Source organism: Lissotriton vulgaris, chromosome 10 (genome assembly GCF_964263255.1).
Source record: "Lissotriton vulgaris chromosome 10, aLisVul1.2, whole genome shotgun sequence".
In the NCBI taxonomy this organism is placed as follows: Eukaryota; Metazoa; Chordata; class Amphibia; order Caudata; family Salamandridae; genus Lissotriton; species Lissotriton vulgaris.
Genome location: NC_141698.1, coordinates 1,047,172,345 through 1,047,194,096, shown reverse-complemented (window position 1 = coordinate 1,047,194,096; position 21,752 = coordinate 1,047,172,345). Strand labels below are relative to the sequence as shown.

General features: G+C 44.2%; 1 protein-coding gene across 4 annotated transcripts in view; it reads left to right on the top strand.

Annotated features, from left to right (window-relative positions):
* The first annotated feature begins 1,288 nt into the window (after positions 1 to 1,288).
* CNOT10 (CCR4-NOT transcription complex subunit 10) overlaps positions 1,289 to 21,752 on the top strand; it is a 550,184-nt gene continuing 529,720 nt past the window's right edge. For 2 of the 4 annotated variants that reach the window (XM_086942102.1, XM_086942100.1), the window contains exon 1: positions 1,313 to 2,202. In XM_086942102.1, coding sequence (XP_086798228.1) covers positions 2,181 to 2,202 — 22 coding nt within the window. In that variant the 5' untranslated portion in view covers positions 1,313 to 2,180. Of the gene's footprint in view, positions 2,203 to 21,752 lie in introns of all 4 variants that reach the window. The other 2 variants (XM_086942099.1, XM_086942101.1) reach the window with 2 other exon arrangements.

Genomic DNA, 21,752 nt, shown 5'->3' with positions numbered 1-21,752 from the left:
AAATAACAATGGCTTTTAATTTTTTTATATAATTAATCTATACTACTATTATAAAGAGAGAACTTGCACCTTTTGGCCAGGTAAACTCGGGAACCACAGCGCCAATCTACACACCCGATACACCTATGAAAATGTCAGGGTGTGTAGATGGACATAGGTGACATTAAATAAAAAAAAAACGTAAATTAAAAAAATTAAATTTGTAAACAAAGTAGTCCCCTAAAACAAGCGCCGGCCGCGACGTAGCGCTGATCGCAACCGACACATACTGTAATGACGATATGCGGGGAGGAGCGGTGACTTGCGGCGAGGAGTGGACTTGCGGCGAAGAGTGGACTTGCGGCGAGGAGTGGCGGTAAGGCAAATGCAGGCGGGAGGCGGGTGGTGGGAGGCGTGAGGCGGGCGGGAGGCTCAAGGCGCAAGGCGCGAGGTGGTATGGCCAATGTCGGGGCGGGCGGCGGGCGGGAGGCTCAAGACTGAAGGCTCAAGGCGGGAGGCGGCATGGCCAATGTCGGGGCGGGAGGCGGGAGGCGGGAGGGATGCGGTCTGGGCAAAGTTCGGGGGGAGGGTAGTGGGGGGGTGCACAGAGGCTTCAAATGCTGCCCCCAGCCCCCTTCTGACCGGGCAAAGCCGGGGCTGGCTGCTAGTTGGGTATAAAGGCCCATGGGGAGCCAGGGGAAAAGCAGGCAGCAAGTCGCCGTGACAGCTGTCATATGGCAAGTGACAGCTGTGACGTCATATATATAGCCCTAAGAGCATTGGCTGGTACATGGTGACGTGCTAGCATGGAAATAAACAACACATTACAATCAGGTACAAGATACATGTTCAACAAATTCTTCCTCTCGGATTGGGCGAAACCATCGCCTTCCTGCTAGATTTAAAGAAGTTGTCAAGAATTAACTTTGTTTTTTTTTGCTCTGGTGCGTGGCAGACACGAGCATGTCATCTTCAGTCACAGCTCGTGGCTGCCTCGCGCTCACTTGAGTTGTATTCTTTCAAATGTTGTGGAAGAGTGGGAAGAGAATGTTGTTGTGGCATTCTTGTTATGAACTTCTGAACCTGCTAGACGTGCCTGCTCTCAATAAAACACGTCTCAGATCTACATCGTCTCCTTGCTCTTATTTCCTGTGCCGGAGTGGCTCCCTACAACGTCAGACTTCCTCGCTCTGTCAAATAGATTGTAATGCTGCGTGCCCGTTGCCATAGAAATTGCTTGGGACAATTGATTGTGTCCTTCTTCTGTCTTCACTTTCACGACTCGTTCCGGGTTTGTGTCGCAGGTCATGGAGACGATGACGCCATATCCGACGCGCCACCGGAAGTAAGAAGCTTCCGATCTTAGCACCTAGGCTGTCTATGAGAAGGAGAGGGTGCCCCGGGACCGCAGAGGGTTCGATGAACCATAAGAGTCGTTGATGTTTGATAGAGGAGTCCCGTCAAGAGCTTGAAATATTCGGGCACTGAGGGGCCCGCCCAAAGGGAGGAGAGAACGCCGGAGAGTCTGAGGGAAGCGGGGTCTGTCTGTACATGCATCTTATAACGTCCTAATCTGTGTCAAACACGACGTCAGCACGAGATTGCACCAGTGACTGTATCCTGAAACGCCAGAGAAAATGTGATGTGACTGCTTTGACAGTCACGCATCAGCGACAGAAACTGCGCCTACTTCGAGCTGCTCTAGTGAATGTGTTGGCACATAACGTAGACAAGGAGCACAACCCCACAGCTGAGTATGTGTGTGCTATGAACTGTACAGAAGCATCAGCCCATGCCAGGACACAAATATTGGCACCCTGTTGAAAGGGTCACCTACTTCAAGATACTAAGGCGCGCAATTGAAAGAGTTTTAAGCAGTGATAAACGGCGCATTTGCACACACCGTTGTTGCCTAAAAGGATACATTGCATATCACAATTAGGTGGATAATTGGGACAGCACTTTCAACGGATATAGGAGATCCAGTTTGCCCATCATCAGCAGTGAAAGCAACTTTCGGTGCTATCGGAAACTTCTCAACATCGAAGTTGAGGAAGCAAGGATTTCTGTGTGAACGAAAAGGGCTCTTTACCTAAACGGTGGAAAAATCTGCGCGAACAGAAACTCCATAGCAGGCCCAGCAAGTTAATATTTCGCAGGTTGTAAATAGTATTTAACAATAAAGAGGCGAATAAAACACCATGGCTGCAGACAAGGCAGGAGGTACATATTTGTATTTTTCAAAGATAAATTAAAATGTTTCTCCTTTGCGTTAATGAGTTCAATGTTAGTCATGTTCTGAATTGACGTTGGATGTTATCAGCTGATGGTTGACTTAATCTCCTTGATCAGCAGTAGTTGGAAGACGGAAAGCTGAATAACCAGTTTCTTTAGGGAGTGCTGTTATTTGAGTGCTTATGTTTCAGCTGTTCGACAGATAAGGAAACCGATACACAAAGTGATGACGTGATTTGCATTTGATTGGTGAAGTGGCCAAACTTTATGTTGGGAAATTGCTCTCTCGTGTTATTTAACTCAAAAGGTTTTACACCAGTTCAATGAGTTGTTAATATCTGTATTTTTCTACTTGGTCTTCTGAAAGTTGTTTACTCCTAGTTTATTTCAGCCTGTTAATGTTTTCGACATGGTTATTATGTCATGTTGTCACAAAGTAGTGGTTGCAGAATCTACATCACACGATCTTTAAAACAGTGGAACCTTGGCGGCTATGAAGGCTAGATGAAGGTCGGCGGTGTCACACTAGGTTGCTTTTTTCAACTGCTGTGCACAGTGCAATGGCAGTGTTAACAGATCTTTATTGAAGTGGAAAATCGCTTCTCACTGCTGAATTTTCAAGCGTTTTAGGCTAACTCCGGTCTAACTGCTGTAATATATCGGTTGGAACAAAGTTTGTTAAATGGTCAAGTTGAGAGTGCTAAAAGGTTTATAAAAGAAGGGATTCAGTCAGCTTTGGAAAGTGATTTAGATGTTTTTGAATTGTTGAGGGAAAAGATTTGGAGTTATCATATTACTCCACATACTTGTACTGGAGTTACTCCTTATTTCTTAATGAGGGGCAGGAAAGTCAGGACATTGTTGACGCCTATTTTTGGAAAAAAGGATGTGAGTGGTGACACTTTAGAGTTTTGCATTGCTAAAGCCAGGAACAATATAGCTTCTTCTTGTGAATATGGCAAATCTTATGATTCTTGTTAGAGTTAAAAGTAAAGTTGTTGAAGTTGGTGATTGGGTGCGTGTTATCATACTCTATCTACAACGCAAGGGTTGTTCTATATTCTCAGTACCTTTCAAGGTTGAGAGAGTTTCTTATTCTGCTGTCTTGTTAAAAGATAAGGGATGGTGGAACTAAAGTTCTATTGTTGTTCTCAAACCTAGGCAGGAGTCCATGTTCAGGAAACGTTTATGGATGAGGATGTGTGGTTTAATGAGAATAGCGGTAAGTGTGTACCTCTACATGGTTCTACAGGGAGACTTGTGGAAGGAGAAAGCTCCGGTGGAAGGTTTTCTGATGTTCATTCCAGTAGGAGTTTTCCTGATGCTCATCTTGCTGATCCGGTAGTAGATATTGTGGGTGAAAAAGTTTTTGAGGGTATTTTTGATGAGATAAATTTTTCTTTAAAAAAAAGGTGCACTAAGGTGCCTAAGAGATTTAAAGACTGTTTTAGAGTGAGTTCTTGTTTCTTTTCTTTTTGTTCTCTTGTTAAAAAAAAAAAACAAGTTTGAGCTATTGGCATTGTAAATGACAATGCATTTTATTTATGTTTTCGTTTTTGAAACATAAATAAAACACATTGTCATTTACACTGCCAATAGCTTAAACTCTCATAAATGCGAGACCTATTGCATTGCAAATGCTTGTTTTGTATTTGTGTGTTATATACAGAGTTACAGTTGACAAAACGAAATCCCTTTCTCTAAGGGGTTACGAGTGGATAAACCATCACCAAAGCCCTTGCTTTACTGCAGGAATCTTTGAGAATCCATGTAACAAAATAGCTGTCTACATGCTTTTGTAATAGCAATTCAATATTAAGGCTTTTTGGCTTTAAAATATGATTAACACAATAAAGAGTTGGGCCTACTATGTTTATCATAACTTTTCATAATAAAAATGAGACCTGTGGTATTGGACATAAGGTTTCCTGTGAACCAATCAGTCCCATAACCTTTATCACTGGCTTGCCACCATAAACAACTGAGCCCTGCTGTATTTCGCATAGGTTTACAGATCATGGTATCTAACCATAAAATGACAAATATGATTAAATTACGATTGGCAAAACAATATACAATCCTTCCTAAGAAGGAATAACCAGAATTTTGAAAGTGCAAATCTTCTACCCCAATGATTCTCCGCAAGGGCTAGTCAGCACCAAATCTCTTGCCTGCTCTGGTAATCTGAGAGATTCCTGGGGACCAAACATGTCCATGAGCTTAAACGCATTGTAATGACAATCCACGCTTAAAGACGCATTAACTTTAATATATGCTTTTCACAGTCCACAAGTCAGGCCTACTCTCTTTGCTCTTTCATAAATCAAAAGGAGGGAGGTAGAATTTGTGGATCCACTCAGCTTCCAGGCTAGGTTATCAAAAATCAAATGGAAAATGGATCACTTGATACTACAGCACCAGTGTTTTTTGAGACCTTCTTAAGAAACCCTCATACAAGCACGTAAGCGATGTGATTGTATATCTTGGTTCTCCACCAATATACGTAGCGTGAGTGCATCATCATAGTTTATTTTTAGTTAAATGCAACCTCCACCCGGAGGTAACCACTGGCTATGTAGCAGTGTCCAGAAACAGTGCTCCCAAAAATATATTTGTGAGTCTAAAAAATCCTTGGATCAACAAAAAGAGTTTTAATAAAATATATGATACAAGAATTGTTAAAAAAGGTTTGGTATAGATTAGGATCGTGTTACTAGATCCTCTATACATCAGAGTTGGTCGACATGTTTCAGCCTCGTAACGCCCAGCCCGGTCTATGAGGCTTTCTTCAGGACCAAGATGGAAATTGTAAATAAATTGGTGTACTCGCACGATTTGTGTAGCACTAAGGTGATTCAATTGGTTACCTTCTTTTTATCGAGGCCAGTAGTACCTGGAATAAAGAGAATAACTTTCTCATGTTTTTAAATAAACCCTATCTTCATTTTTCTTTAAATCCACTTTTTAAGTGACATCTTTCTATATATAAATGCGAAAAAAACTGTGAGCATGACATTGAGGTTTTACAAATCAAGTCCTATCTTCACTGTACATTTGGATAGAAATGTTCGTCGTGGCCTTGAAACTTATGATGTAGTCATGTAGAATGATTCGAGGCGCATTTTGTACCCTAATCCTCTCGGCGCCGCACTCGCTCCCAGATATTCACGCATTATCAAGCCATGTACACCAAACGACCATCTAAATGGAAAAGCATATTTCTACGTCACCTCCTGATCTCTAATTCACGCAACATCCCATACGGTCTAAAACTCTCCACTACACCATCTTATTCCTTTCCAGGCAAAATAGATAACTCCATCTTCAAATCTGGAACTATAATCATCCAAGCGTCTAAAAAGCACCTTGACATCTTTGAACAACACTTTAGCTCTATGTCCCAAACTCTCACAATATCTTCGAATCCTGCCCTCTCACTCCCTCCACCCCTAGACTCATCACCCCCCTCGCATCCCGATACCATTACCTCGTCTCTCTGACCTACCCAAACTTTGATTGCCTTCCTCTCCCTTCACCTCTTCCTGATTTTGCCCCTCCCTCTCCTACTCCCAATGAACAACACTTTAGCACTTTATCCCAAACCCTCACACAATCCTCGAACCCTGCCCTCTCACCCCCTCTACCCCTTGATTCATCACCCCCCATATCATCCCCATCCCACTTATCTCGTCTCTCTAACCTTCCCCAATTCTTATTGTCTTCATCTCCTTTCACTTCTCCCTCCCCCTTATCGCCTCTTCCTAATTGGACATACTCTGGTACACGCGCCTCTCCTTTTAACCTCCTCTCCAACATCCCCCCTCCTTGCACCACATCATACATCCACACAACGATACCCCCTGCATCCCCCACTTACCAGATTATTTCCCCTGATTCCAAAAACACACTCTACTCAATGCTTCTCCCTCCATTCGACTCTCGCTTCTCCCTCTGCCTCTTACCTCCTGGGACCCCCATGTCCCATAAATACACTCTCTTCTATGCCCCTCCCCCTTTGACTCCCACATCCCTTACCCCTCTGCCACTTATCCCCAGATTCCAGCCTGTTCCAATAATACACTCTCTTATATACTCCTCCCTCCCCCTGACTCCCATATCATTTCTCCCTCTACCACTTACCCCATAGTACCCCCCTTTACAACTACACACTTTCGCTCCTCCCTCCCCTTGACTCCCTTACCACATCTTTCTCTGACTCAGTTCCCCACTCCCCCTTAACTGCACCCACATATCCCCCACAATCGCCCTCCAAAACCTCCCTGCTTTCTTCAACAACTCACAATCCAACAAATACACTACCTTCTACTTCCTCTATGCCACTTTCACCGAATTGTCTGTCTGAAATGAATACCTTTCCTACATCATCCTCTTGTTCACCTCCGCTCTCCAAAAATGATCCTCCCCCTCATTATAATTCCACCCCCCCTCCAGGTTTTCCTCCTCATCTTCCACACGTTATTTCCCCCCCCCCCCCCCTAAACAAACCCTAACTCGACCAGCAGCCCAATAAATACGGACCCACTGCACCCATCAACACACACACTGGCTTCCCCTTCCATTGAACTTGTCCTTATGTCCCTCATCTTAGAACTCTCCTCACTGAGAAGCGATATCTCATTCCTTACTAAAACCATCTCCTCTCACAACGACACTCTCCTCAACACATCCATATATTGTACGCCAAACTCTATCACCAACAGAAACACTCCTCCTTCTAGCAACTACTCAACCAGCACCTTACCCACTCAACCTTCCTTAATTGTCCCTCCCTACAATACCAACATACCCACACCACCACAACTTGGTACTCGCCCAATAACCTCTGAAGTTAACGGTTCCACTAACTCAACTTCTAGCAACTACACAACCAGTACCTTACCCACTCAATCTTCCTTAATTGTCCCTCCCTACACTACCAACTTGCCCACACTGCCACAACTTAGTATTCGCCCAATAACCTCTAAAGCTAACAGCTCCACTAACTTAACTACCTCTCCCTCACCACCCTCGTCACTATCTCCCCCCCCCCCCCCCCCATCTCAACTGTCTACCATCCCAGTTCTCTTAGGAACAAGCAGACTTCCTCCTTCCTCAGAACACCCCAACAACTTAGACCTATTCCCCCTTGACCCCCCACTACTCGCCCAATAACCTCAGAAGCCAACAGTTCCACTAACTTAACTTCTAGCAACTACTCAACCAGCACCATATCCACTCAACCTTCCTTAATCGTCACTCCCTACAATACCAACATACAACCGCCAAAACTTGTTACTCGCCCGATAACCTCTGAAGCTAACAGTTCCACTAACTGAACTACCTCTCCCTCACCACCTTTGTCCACTATCCCCCCTACTCAACTGTCTACCATCCCTGTTCTCTTAGGAATAAGCAGACTCTCCCGACCTCCCCTAGACCACCCCAACAAATTAGACCTATCCCCCCTTCAAATCGCCCAATCCCACTCCCCTCTGTTGCATGCTGATTAATTGCCGATCCGCCTCCTGCTACGCTACTGAGATTGCTGAAACCATTCTTAGTGAAAACATTGACATTGCATTCCTAACTGAAACCTGGCTCACTGCCCACTCCACTCCCATCCTCGACTTGCTTATCCCCCCTGGTTACTCTATCATTAAAAAAGATAGAATCGAACAAACAGGAGGAGGACTCGCCATAATTTTTAAAATTGAACTTAACATCTCGCTCGTTCATCTACAAGACCCTTCATCCTTTGAATACCTTTGCGCTGATGTCATTATGCCTGACTCCCTCACCACCCGGTTGGACACTATCTACCATCCCCCTGGAAATAACATCCCCTCTACGGAAGTGTTGACTGATCTTCTTATACAATCATCGCTCTCACATTCTAAAAATCTCTTCCTCGGTGACTACAACATCCATTGGAACAAAAGTGATGATCCTGCGGTCATCCTATTTAATGATACCATGGACATCGCCAATATGACCCAACTCTGCCATTCTCCAACCCATAACAAAGGTGCCACCCTTGATGCCATTATGACTAGCAACGATCTGGCCTCCCTCTCAAATATACTTTCGGTAGACTGGTCGGACCACTACCTTATCCTTTTCACCATGAATAGATCCATGACTCGCCCCGCCCCCATTAGCTCTTTACCTAAGAAATCCACACGCAACCTTCACCTTATTCCTCCTGGCGATTTGGAATCCACTATTAAGGCCCACTTACTTCTCCCCCCTCTCTCTCTGACAGCACCACCGACCTAACTAACCATTATAACAATTCTATTCTTGAAGCCCTCGACAAAATTGCTCCAATCAAACTCGAACATCAAAAAAGCAACCCTCCTAAGTCTTGGTTCAATTCTGAACTTAATAACGAAAGACGGACCCTTAGACATTCTGAACGGGTTTGGAGGAATCATCCAACCGTTGACAATCTGGCTCTCCTTAGAACTGCTAGAGCCCAGTACAAAAAACATATCTTTAATGTGAGAGCCTCCTTTCAACGATCACAACTTGATCAAGCCAGAAACCGCACTAGAGAACTCTTTAACATTGTTAAAAAACAAACCTCCCCTGGCCCTCCTAAAATATTAGCCTCTATTGACAGATGCGAAGAAATTGCCAGTTTCTTTACGAACAAAATCAACAAGATCGAACTATCCTTCTCTTCCCTCCCACTCTCACTTCAACCTACTCCCATCCTATACAGCCTCCCCAACACTCCTAACTCTCCTCCGTCCTCTTTTTCCACTCCCGAAAATAAGCCCCCCTGCTAAAAACAATGCCTCATGGAGTGATTTTAGTCCAGTATCTGAATCTACGATCACTAATATCATTGCCAAACTAAAACCTTCCTCCCACTCCAAAGATCCTCTTCCCGCCCTTTTGGTTCAAGAACTTAAATTTATCATTGCCCCTATATGGACCAAAATCATCAACTCCTCTCTTTCCAGTGGCTGTGTCCCCAACTCCCTTCAGCTTGGTCAAATCTCACCCGTTCCCAAAAACACCACTGCTGACCCCAATGACCTTAACAACCTTCGCCCTATCTCTAACCTTCCATTCCTCTCTAAAGCCCTCGAAAAATGTATCCTATTGCAATTAGAGAAACATATCGCCGACTTCAACCTCCTTGATGTACTCCAATGTGGCTTTAGAAAGGGATGCAGTACGGAAACTGCTATGCTAAATATCACTGATGACATTCATCGCTCCCTAGACAAAGGGGAATCCTCCTTACTAATCCTCCTCGACCTCTCAACTGCATTTGATACCGTCCACCACCCCACCCTTCTCAACACTCTCAAAGACCGGTTCAGATTAGATGGAAACGTATTCAAATGGTTCTCCTCATTCCTTCAAAACAGATCACAGCAAATCAAGCTCAGCCACTTTCTCTCTAAACCTCAACCTGTCTCACTCGGCGTCCCTCAAGGATCCATCCTCTCCCCAACCCTATTCAATCTGTTCATGGAACCACTCACCCTCATCCTCAAACAAGCTAATCTCAATTACCACCTCTATGCCGATGACACCCAATTATATTACAAGATCAAATCGTACAAAGACATTCTCCACCTCAATGAGACCTTGACCAGAATTCAAATCTGGTTCCATCGGAACCATCTCAAACTGAACCCGAATACAACTGAAATCATCCTTTTCTCCCCCAAAAACAACACCCTTCCCATTCAACTCTGGATAAATGACATCAAAGCTATTAACTGCACACTCTCCACCTCTAATTCTGTCAACTCCCTAGGCATCAGTATCGACCAGAATCTAAATCTCATCCCCCACATTAAAAATGCATCCAAAAGTGCGCTTTTCACCCTTCTCCACCTCAAGAAACTTAAACCATTTATTCCAGCAGACGATTTCAAACTTGTTGTCCAATCGCTTGTCCTTTCCAGGATTGACTATGGCCACGCCACTTTGGCTGGCACCCCTAAAATCCGTAATCAACTGGTAGGGAGGAGGAATTCTGGTCCATTCAGTTCCCCAATCTCAATATATCAAATAATCAAAAGAGAGAATGGACACTTGTAACTACGTGGCCGTAGGTTAAATTGAATCACCCTCATAAACGCTATGTAAATCGTGCGGTGTATATCAGTTTTCCGCCCCACATACGCGTTACGGCATTATCATTGGGTGTCCAAATTTGTGCTGTATGCCAGCCTCATCCTGAGGCAACCACTGGTTAAGGTAGTAGTGTCCAGAAATAAAATGAACACCCCCAAAAAATGGAGTAAGTGAAGGTGATATTTAAAAAGCAAAACTCCACCGCAAAAGACTTTAATGTAAAAAGGTGAGGTTTTGTTATTAAAAAATAATGGGTACAACCAAGGATCGTGTTACTTGATCTTGTTATACTACATGGTTGGCAAAGTCGACATGTTTCTGCTCCTTTTTGCCCAGCCGGGTCTACGGAGCATTCGTCAGGACAAAACAAAACAAATAAACGATCATTTACTTACACAACTTGTGAAGTATTCAAATGGTGTTAATCTTAACACTGAGTTTCTAACTTGCTCTAGTTTCCTGCAATAGAAACAAAAGAAACACAACATGCATATCTGGGGATGAAAATTCAGCACTATATAGAATCTCCAATTTGAGATTATTTAAAAAGGAGTGCCTATATTATGCACTGCATGCAGAAGGGTAGTCCCACTAAGGACCATCACGGTCATTGCTACAAGATGAGGCGAAATCTGATAAATGTAAATATGCGCACAGTACTCATAGTGTCACTGTGTTTTCTTACTTTGAATGAAAAAGGTCTGTGTGGGATTGGACCTTACGGTTAGGCTCTCTCGCATAGAGCCGGAAGTCTGACAGGCTACCAAAGATAAGCCCTGTGTATTATTACAAAACCGTGAGCTCTGTATTATATGGCCACACGTATGGTGGATATAACGCGTGTGGGTAACATCCACTCCCGGCCCATTGTTAATGGGGGTTAAAAAGTGGTCCGTCTTTGCGTGCAGAAAGCATTTGTTAAATAAAAGGCATTATAGTTTACGCTCGCTCATTACGGGTAACATTCTCTAACGGCCTACTATTAATGGGGGTTAACGCATGTGTTAAATAAAAGGCATTATAGTTTACGCTCGCTCATTACGGGTAACATTCTCTAACGGCCCACTATTATTGGGGGTTAACGGGTGGTCCGTAGTTGCGGGCAGAAAGCATGTGTTCAATAAGAGGCGTGGTAATTTACTCATTAACCTAGTCATGATAATCGAAATTAGTCAAGGAAGGCATGTAAATCTTTTTACCTTGTTATAGGAAACCTTCCGCTTCAACAGGGAGCATTAGGACTCACTGGTCCCGAGCTGATGGGAGCGAAGAGACCACAATTATGAAGGCATTAATCTTACCGCTACACGCGACCGCTAGAAGCAATTGCGAGAGACGCCATTCTCACCCGCATGAGGAACGGTCTCCGCGTCTAGTGCTGGCTCTGCCCCTGGACGCCGGAGACCCGTTTCCTCTTCCTATTTAAAACGTCCGGGTAGAGAGAGGACTCTGTGTAGTATTTGAAGCCCAGAAGCTTTATTGTGTGTTTAGTTAAACGGTTATGTTTCTCTTTGATATAAAACTTAATTAGAACTCCATACTCGTAACTAGGGTGACATCTCTTGTGTTATGGAGTTTAAATAAATGTGACTATATTGGTAACCCCAATCTAACTCACATTGTCGCTGTAGTTGCCGTAGGTGTTAATGTTACTTTGTGTAGTTAAGCTATATTTTCGTGGTTATCATCTATTGTAAGTACCTCTAGTCATGGACTTCGTGATTATCACCTATTATAAGTGCCTCTTGTCTGGTGACATTTCTGGTTATGCTTGATGTAAGTACATGAAACTGGGTCAGTGGCCTAGGGGCTCTCAGATTTCTATGCAAATTTATGCCATGGTATATTATCATTTAATCCCGTCAAATGTGTCTGTAGACGGTTCACCCATCTCTGTTCTTTCTCGAACAGTATCCTCTCAGCATTCATGGTCTTGTCCGTGAGCATTTCCAAAACTGTCCACCTCAAATCTTCACAATTATGACCAACTTCAATGAAGTGGGAACATAATTTCGTGGTGTTTTTCTTTAGTCTGATATTACTTTTATGTTCTCCAATCCTCATTTTGATTTTCCTACAGGTCATGCCTATATACTTTTTGTCACATGGGCAACATATCCTATAAACTACGTGAGTAGATTTACAGTTTGTATGTTGCTGTTGTGTCCAGTTTAGGGACTCTGTTAGTTGTAGAGATTTAGACGTTGTTGTCAGTTTACATACTAGGCAGGTTCCACACGGGTAATGGCCAGTGACAGGCATCATGTTCATGTTTCTTGTTTGTGTAAGTTTCTTTTTCTTCACTGGTCGTGTATGCACTAGTTGGTCTTTGAAGTCTTTTGTCCATTTATTTGCAAATCTGGGTTTACTTAACAACTATAGAACCTAAAACACCGTTCTTTTATTCGCTCCCGAAGACTCATAAGAACAAATCCCCTCCACCTGGATGTCCGATAGTCTTGGGAATTGGTTCCATATTAGAACCACTGTCCAAATTCGCTGATGAATATTTAAAACCTCTGGTACAAAAGACTCCTACTTATTTAAAGGACACCCGCGACCCCCTAATCCAAATATCTGGAAAAAGCTTTGATTTTGACACCATGTTACTTGTAGGCCTAGATGTAGAGTCCCTCTACACTAGCCTTCCACAAAAAGAAACCCTACAAATGCTAGAAGACCTACTTTTTATGGAAGACTGGACCCACAATACCCCCAGGCACTTTGTGCTGGAATGCTGCCGTCTAGCGTTGATGGAAAACTTTTTTGAATATAATGGAGATCTGTACCTGCAATGCCATGGAACGTCCATGGGCAGTTCATTTGTCCCTTCAGTAGCTGGCCTTTATGTTAGCCAGTTTGAAAGTCGCTTTGTACTCAATAACACCAACCCTTTCGTTTCCAGTATTTTATACTGGAAACGATACATAGACGACATCTTACTGATCTGGCACATTGACAAGCACCTGAACTTATTTATTGATTGGCTCAATGGTAGAGACAAATGGTTGAAGTTCACTTATACATCAAACAACTGGACTTCCTCGATCTAACAATCTTCATTGAAGGAGGCAGGATGGAGACAAAAACATATACCAAGCCCACGGCGAAAACAGCCTTTTCTCCTACAAAAGTTATCACCCGAAACCTCTACGGGACAACTTGCCATACAGCCAATTTCTCAGGCTTAAGAGAAATTGCAGCAAAGAAAGTGATGATAGGCTGCAAGCACAGGAACTGAGTCGCAAACTAAAAGCCAGAGACTATGCACTTACGACAATATCTAAGTGTCGCAAGAGAACAAAACACCAGCCAAGAGAGTGTCTCCTCCAATCAAACATAAAAGAGCCCATCCCTGATCTAGCGACATGTGTCACTACATACTGCCCAGCGACTTATGATATACAAAAACTAGTTAATAAGAATTGGCGCATTCTTGCTACTGGCAAATACAACTGGCCTAAACCCAGATTTGCAAATAAACGAACAAAAAACCTCAAAGACCTACTAGTGCATACACGACCAGTGAAGAAAAAGAAACTTACACAAACAAGAAACATGAACATGATGCCTGTCACTGGCCATTACCCGTGTGGAATCTGCCTAGTATGTAAACTGACAACAACGTCCAAATCACTACAACTAACAGAGTCCCTAAACTGGACACAACAGCAACATACAAACTGTAACTCTACTCACGTAGTTTATATGATATGTTGCCCATGTGACAAAAAGTATATAGGCATGACCTGTAGGAAAATCATGAGGATTGGAGAACATAAAAGTAATATCAGACTAAAGAAAAACACCACGAAATTATGTTCCCACGTCATTGAAGTTGGTCATAATTGTGAAGATTTAAGGTGGACAATTTTGGAAATGCTCACGGACAAGACCATGAATGCTGAGAGGATACTGTTCGAGAAAGAACAGAGATGGTTGAACCGTCTACAGACACATTTGACGGGATTAAATGATAATATACCATGGCATAAATTTGCATAGAAATCTGAGAGCCCCTAGGCCACTGACCCAGTTTCATGTACTTACATCAAGCATAAACCAGAAATGTCACCAGACAAGAGGCACTTATAATAGGTGATAATCACGAAATCCATGACTAGAGGTACTTACAATAGATGATATTTATTTATTTATTTATTTATGAAGCTTGTAGAGCGCACAGCTACCTCCGGCGGAGATGTCCCGGCGCTAGGATTACATGATTGTCCCCATAAAGAGTAACCAGAATCATATCCCACAGAGGGACTAGGAGAGTGCAAGGATTTGACAATACCAAGCCCTAACGCTTAGTGAACAACCAGGTCTTGAGTTTGCGTCGAAAGGCTGGCTCAGATTCGCAAAACCTGAGATCAAGGGGGAGGCTGTTCCAGAGCTTGGCGGCAGTGACGGTGAAAGATCTGCCGCCACTCCGAGAAAGCCTGAATCTTGGTACCATCAGAAGACGAAGGCTGTTGGATCTCAGATGTCTAACTGAAGCAGAGATTTTGAGACGCTTTCTCAGAGCGGGCCAATTCCATGAATAGCACGAAATGTCAGGGTCAGAATTTTGAAATCGATGCGTCGTGAAATAGGAAGCCAGTGAAGCTCTTCTCGGTAGGCTCTGACTGAAGTACGGGCAGGGATATTACCAATGAGCCGGGCTGCTGCGTTTTGAGCTATTTGCAGACGGTCGATAAGGTAAAGGGGGGCACCTGCATATAGACTGTTAGCATAGTCTAGATGGGTGGTGATGAGTGCCTGGACCACAGTTTTACGTGAAGATTGAGGGAGGAAGGGGAAGATTTTCCTGATCATACGTAATTTGGAGAAACCACTTTGTTGACTTGGGCACTTCCAGACAGAGAGTTGTCAAAAGTGAAGCCAAGGTTGCGAGCTGCCTGAACAGGAGTGGGTGGAGGATTCAAGATGGTAGGCCACCAAAGGATTGCAGGGGGGGGGGGGGATTTCTTGCTGAAAAAAAGAACCTCAGTTTTGTCGGTGTTGAGGGCAAGATGATTGGCTGACATCCAGGTGCAGATGTTGCCAAGGCAGTTTCTAAAGTTGGAAAAGAGGGAGTCAGAATGGTCTCGAAAGGAAAAGATAAGCTGAGTATCGTCAGCATAGGAGACCACCCTGACACCCCAGGCTCAACTACCTTGGCCAGAGGAGCCACATAAGCATTAAACAATAAAGGGCTCAAAGCAGAGCCCTGGGGCACTCCGCACAGGAGGGGTTTGTCCTCGGATTCAAAAGGGTGCATCGTAACCCTTTGAGAACGACTAGACAGGAAGGAAGTGATCCAGGCCAGCACTGTCCCACCGACCCCTAGCTATTGTAAGCGGGTGGTAAGTATTTTTATGGGAAACAGTATCAAAAGCAGCGGATAGGTCGAGGAGGACCAGCATGGCCTCCTCGCCCCTATCCACTGATTCCCTGATGATTTCTGAGACTTCAAGCAGCGCTGTCTCAGTGCTATAGCCGGTTCTAAAGCCGGACTGGGAGTCGTGTAGCAGCTGGTTTGACTCTAGGTACAGTGCCAACTGTTTCTGTACCACTTTCTCCAGAATCTTGGCAGGTTTGGGCAAAAGCGAAACAGGTCGATAGTTGCTAAATAGTAAAGGGTCGGCACCGGGTTTTTTCAGTATGGGGACAAGCCTGGCCTGTTTCCACACTGAGGGGAATTGGCCGCGCGACAAAGAGGCATTCCAGATGGAAAGAAACGGGTTCACTAGAATGGGGGCAAGAATGCCCAGGACTTTGGCCGGGACTGGGTCCAGGGGGGAACCAGACTTAACGTTGCGTAGCAAAACTAACGCAAGGTCTGGAGTTAGCTCGCTAAAAGAATTGAAAGAGCAGGAGAGGGAGCAGGAGCGATCTTCAGGGTGATTAGGAGTCGTCACTGCAAAGGAGGAGGAGAGTTTAACTATCTTCTCCTGAAAGGAATCAGACAATCCATTGCAGAGATCTTGAGTGGGGGTACAAAGGTATTTCGAAGCAGGGGGGTTTACGAAGTCTTTCACAATGGAGAAAAGAGTTTTAGAGGAATTCTGCGCCTGTTGAATAAGATTGGAAAAGTAAACTCTCATTGAAGAGCGTTTAAGTTTGTGAAATTTATTCAGGGCAGATTTGTAAGCCAATTTGGCTAAAGGATCATAGTTCAGTCTCCATTTGCGTTCCAGCTGCTTACACTTGCTCTTTTCCTCACGCAGCAGAGGGGAAAACCAAGGGGCAGAGGGACGAGATCTGAAGGAAGTAAGAGGAACAAGAGGGGGAACAGAGTCAAGCGCATCGGAGAGAGACGAATTAAATCTCAAGGTTTCTAAATTGAGGTCTTTTTGCTGGTTAAGTTGGAAATGAAGATGAGCTTCCAAGGAATCACAAGTAACTTTGGTCCATTTTCGCCCTCTAACTCGATTAAGGGGGATAGGGGGAGGAGGGGTGGGGGCCGTGAAAGAAAAATGAATGAGAAAGTGATCGGTCCACGTCAAAGGAGTGGGGGGGAGGGTGGAGATGGTAGGATGATTAGAAAAAATGAGGTCAAGTGTATGGCCTGCAATATGAGTCGGGCCTGTCACTAATTGGGACAGGGTGAGTCCTTGAAGAGTTTCTAACAGAGAGGAGGCTTGTGTACAGGAAGGATTATCAATGTGAATATTAAAATCTCCTAATACAGTAAAATGGGGGTGTTTGAGAGAAAAATCAGCAATAGAATGCATCAAAGTATTAAGGGAGGAAGAGGTAACGGCAGGGGGGTTGTAGATCAGTATGCCTGCACAGATGGTACTAGTGGAGTTCATAATTGTAAAATAAGCGGCCTCAATGAGGCCCAGATTGGGAATTTTCGTGAGGTTTAGTTTGAGATGGGATTTAGCAATTATCGCAAGTCTTGGAGTTGTCTCGATTGATGCCAGTGAAACAATAACCTGGGGGAGTAGCTAGAGTGATGTCCGGTTTGGAAGAATCTTTTATCCAAGTTTCAGTAAGAAACAATAAATCCCAATTGTGGGTGTCAAGAGATAACCAGATATCATGGGCGTGGGCAGGAAGAGATCTGCAGTTAACTAATGCGGCCCTTAAGATGGTGGGTGGCTGATCATTCACAATTGAGGGTGGTAGCGGTGCTTTAGATACCACAGGAAGAGAAAAATTGCAGTGTGGGCAGGAATATGCAGTTGATTCTAGGCTAAGAGTGTTACAGCAGATTAAGGGGGAGCAAGTAGCAGGACGGAGGTGTAGCAATTGATCTGAGGACCAGCGGATTACTGGGGCGTGTGGAGCAGGGGTTCTGGCGCTAAGCGCGGGTCCGGCGCGGACGGGCGCAGACGGGCTTGCCTTAGGCGCGCCTTCGGCGCGCCATCGGCGCGCCCGCTGCGCCCGCCCGCTGCGCGGACGGGAAAGCCCCTTCCTTTTATCCATGTCTTGCTGGGGGGTGGGAGGAGGGTGGGAGGCGTCCAGGAGCTGGGACGCTACCCTGCCTCCCCCCAAGATGGCGTTTCCGCTTTACCCAGCCGGCGAGAGCGCTGTGCTCGGCTGCACCGGTAGAGGAATGAAGATCGGGACCCCTGTGACGACTAGATCTCGTCAAAACATGCAGGCGGTCAGTGTCCGATAATTAAAATACAACTATTTAAGATATGTACAATTTTTAAAAAATGCCGGTCAGCGTGACTGTACAGAGGTCGTAAAATCACCACGCATACAGTTTAAAGCTTTCAATTCACACACTCTCGCAAAAGATAGGTTTGTAGCAAATTAGGAAAGAGAAATGCCCCCGGCTTCCGCCTCAGGGGAAAACAAGTTATCTGAATGAATTATCACCAGGACTCCTTATGTAGTGAGGGAGGGCGGGAGGCGTCCAGGAGCTGGAGCGCTACCCTGCCTCCCCCCAAGATGGCGGTTCCGCTTTACCCAGCCGGCGAGAGCGCTGTGCTCGGCTGCACCGGTAGAGGAATGAAGATCGGGACCCCTGTGACGACTAGATCTCGTCAAAACATGCAGGCGGTCAGTGTCCGATAATTAAAATACAACTATTTAAGATATGTACAATTTTTAAAAAATGCCGGTCAGCGTGACTGTACAGAGGTCGTAAAATCACCACGCATACAGTTTAAAGCTTTCAATTCACACACTCTCGCAAAAGATAGGTTTGTAGCAAATTAGGAAAGAGAAATGCCCCCGGCTTCCGCCTCAGGGGAAAACAAGTAATCTGATAACCACGAAAATATAGCTTAACTACGCGAAGTAACATTAACACATACGGCAACTACAGCGACAATGTGAGTTAGATTGGGGTTACCAATATAGTCACATTTATTTAAACTCCATAACACAAGAGATGTCACCCTAGTTACGAGTATGGAGTTCTAATAAAGTTTTATATCATAGAGAAACATAACCGTTTAACTAAACACACAATAAAGCTTCCGGGCTTCAAATACTACACATAGTCCTCTCTCTACCCGGACGTTTTAAATAGGAAGAGGAAACGGGTCTCCGGCGTCCAGGGGCAGAGCCAGCACTAGACGCGGAGACCGTTCCTCATGCGGGTGAGAATGGCGTCTCTCGCAATTGCTTCTAGCGGTCGCGTGTAGCGGTAAGATTAATGCCTTCATAATTGTGGTCTCTTCGCTCCCATCAGCTCGGGACCAGTGAGTCCTAATACTCCCTGTTGAAGCGGAAGGTTTCCTATAACAAGGTAACATTTTTTACATGCCTTCCTTGACTAATTTCGATTATCATAACTAGGTTATTGAGTAAATCGCCACGCCTCCTATTGAACACATGCTTTCTGCCTGCAACTACGGACCACCCGTTAACCCCCATTAATAATGGGCCATTAGAGAATGTTACCCGTAATGAGCGAGCGTAAACTATAATGCCTTTTATTTAACACATGCTTTCTGCACGCAAAGACGGACCACTTTTTAACCCCCATTAACAATGGGCCGGGAGTGGATGTTACCCACATGCGTTATATCCACCATACGTGTGGCCATATAATACAGAGCTCGCGGTTTTGTAATAATACACAGGGCTTATCTTTGGTAGCCTGTCAGACTTCCGGCTCTATGCGAGAGAGCCTAACCGTAAGGTCCAATCCCACACAGACCTTTTTCATTCACACTAAGAAAACACAGTGACACTATGAGTCCGGTGCGCATATTTACATTTATCAGATTTCGCCTTATCTTGTAGCAATGACCGTGATGGTCCTTAGTGGGACTACCCTTCTGCATGCAGTGCATAATATAGGCACTCCTTTTTAAATAATCTCAAATTGGAGATTCTATATAGTGCTGAATTTTCATCCCCAGATATGCATGTTGTGTTTCTTTTGTTTCTATTGCAGGAAACTAGAGCAAGTTAGAAACTCTGTGTTTCGATTAACACCATTTGAATACTTCACAAGTTGTGTAAGTAAATGATTGTTTGTTTGTTTTGTTTTGTCCTGACGAATGCTCCGTAGATCCGGCTGGGCAAAAAGGAGCAGAAACATGTCGACTTTGCCAACCATGTAGTATAACGAGATCAAGTAACACGATCCTTGGTTATACCCATTATTTTTTAATAACAAAACCTCACCTTTTTACATTAAAGTCTTTTGCGGTGGAGTTTTGCTTTTTAAATATCACCTTCACTTACTCCATTTTTTGGGGTGTTCATTTTATTTCTGGACACTACTACCTTAACCAGTGGTTGCCTCAGGATGAGGCTTGCATACAGCACAAATTTGGACACCCAATGATAATGCCGTAACGCGTATGTGGGGCGGAAAACCGATATACACCGCACGATTTACATAGCGTTTATGAGGGTGATTCAATTTAACCTACGGCCACGTAGTTACAAGTGTCCATTCTCTTTTGATTATTTGACCCCTAAAATCCATCTTGCTCCGATGAAATCTGTCCTCAATCTAGCTGCGAGACTCATCTCTGATGGTAAAAAATTTGATCACATCTCCCCCGTCCTCAAAAATCTCAATTGGCTCCCAATAGAAGGAAGATCCACCTACAAGATTGCCTGCATCACTCACAAAACTCTTCACCAAAACACCCCTTCTTACCTTACAACAAAACTACACAAAGCAGGTTGCTCCAGGTCCCTGAGGAGCACTAACTCCCTTGTCTTGATCTCACCCAGACTCCAATGTCAAAAGACCCAATCCTGTGCGTTCTCTGGTAACGCTCCTACAATTTGGAACTCTCTCCCTAAGGATCTTCGCTGCAACCCCTCTTACCCTCTCTTCAAAAAGGAACTCAAAGTACTTCTTCTCAACAAGTATTGGGATATCTAATGTTACTGACTCTGACCATGTTCACTCCTTTCTCTTCTCTTGTCCACTCTTCTTCCCACCCCCTCTCAATCCCTTTGTTCTCTCACTCCCCCTCTCTTTACCCCCCTCTCTCTCCTAACTTTTAATTATTCATTTTCCACTTAATTTTTTTTCTCTCCGTTTCTTTGCCCCCTTAGCCCTGTTGGATGCATTATCATACTGTAACTCGTTTTCGCTTAATTGTTAATTTGATCTCATTAGGTTCACCATCCTTGTAAAGCGCTCTGATACCCCCTAGGTCCAGTAGCGCTATTACAACCTTTGAAATAAATGAAATAAATAAATATATTTGATTCCTTGCTGCAAGCCCTATTCCTTACTTGTGATGGAGCTAGACCCCTCAGACGAGTTGTGATTTCCTGTCTGTTGATCATTTTGACATTCTTAGCCCAAGTTACAAGTTCTTACTTGATCATCTCACCACAGTGTGACCATGGGTAAACCATTTTGTGTGTCGTTTTTTTCCTAAAGTTCTTCATGCTTGAAAAGGTTCCAATCTCGTCTGTCTGAACGCACTCTGATATGGTGATTCACATTGTACAACCTTACTCACTCCTGAAGATGAGAAGGTATTAAAGTCTCTGTTGAAGCTCGCTCACACCTGAAGATGAGTTTTGATTTTTATATAGCGCTAGCTATGCCCGAAGGTATCAGAACGCTTCATGTTATGAGATAAGGTTTACAAGAGGTACATGAGGGGATTCATGAAAGTCATAGTTCAACAACACAGCATTAAGTGGTTATAAAGTCACACAAGTACAACACAACGTATCGAGGAATGGCATTGGTGCTTCTTGCGCCCAAAGATGAGAAGGTGTTGGAGGCTCTGTAGGTCTGGCAACACAATGTGAGCTTTCCAGTAACAACCATTGGAATGTGGGCAGAGTTTGAAGGCTATTTTTATAATTCTGAGGCTTCTTGGTGAAAGATCTCACTCGTGTAGAACACCTGTGATTTCTCCATCTGTCTAAGACTTTTTCAGTGTTATGTTAGGTTAAGAAGCATGGAAGTTCGAAAAAAGGCATGGCCTACGTTTTCCATCACTGATCATGGCAGAATCGGTTGAACAACTGTTAGGGAGAGGAGTTGGCCTAATGGC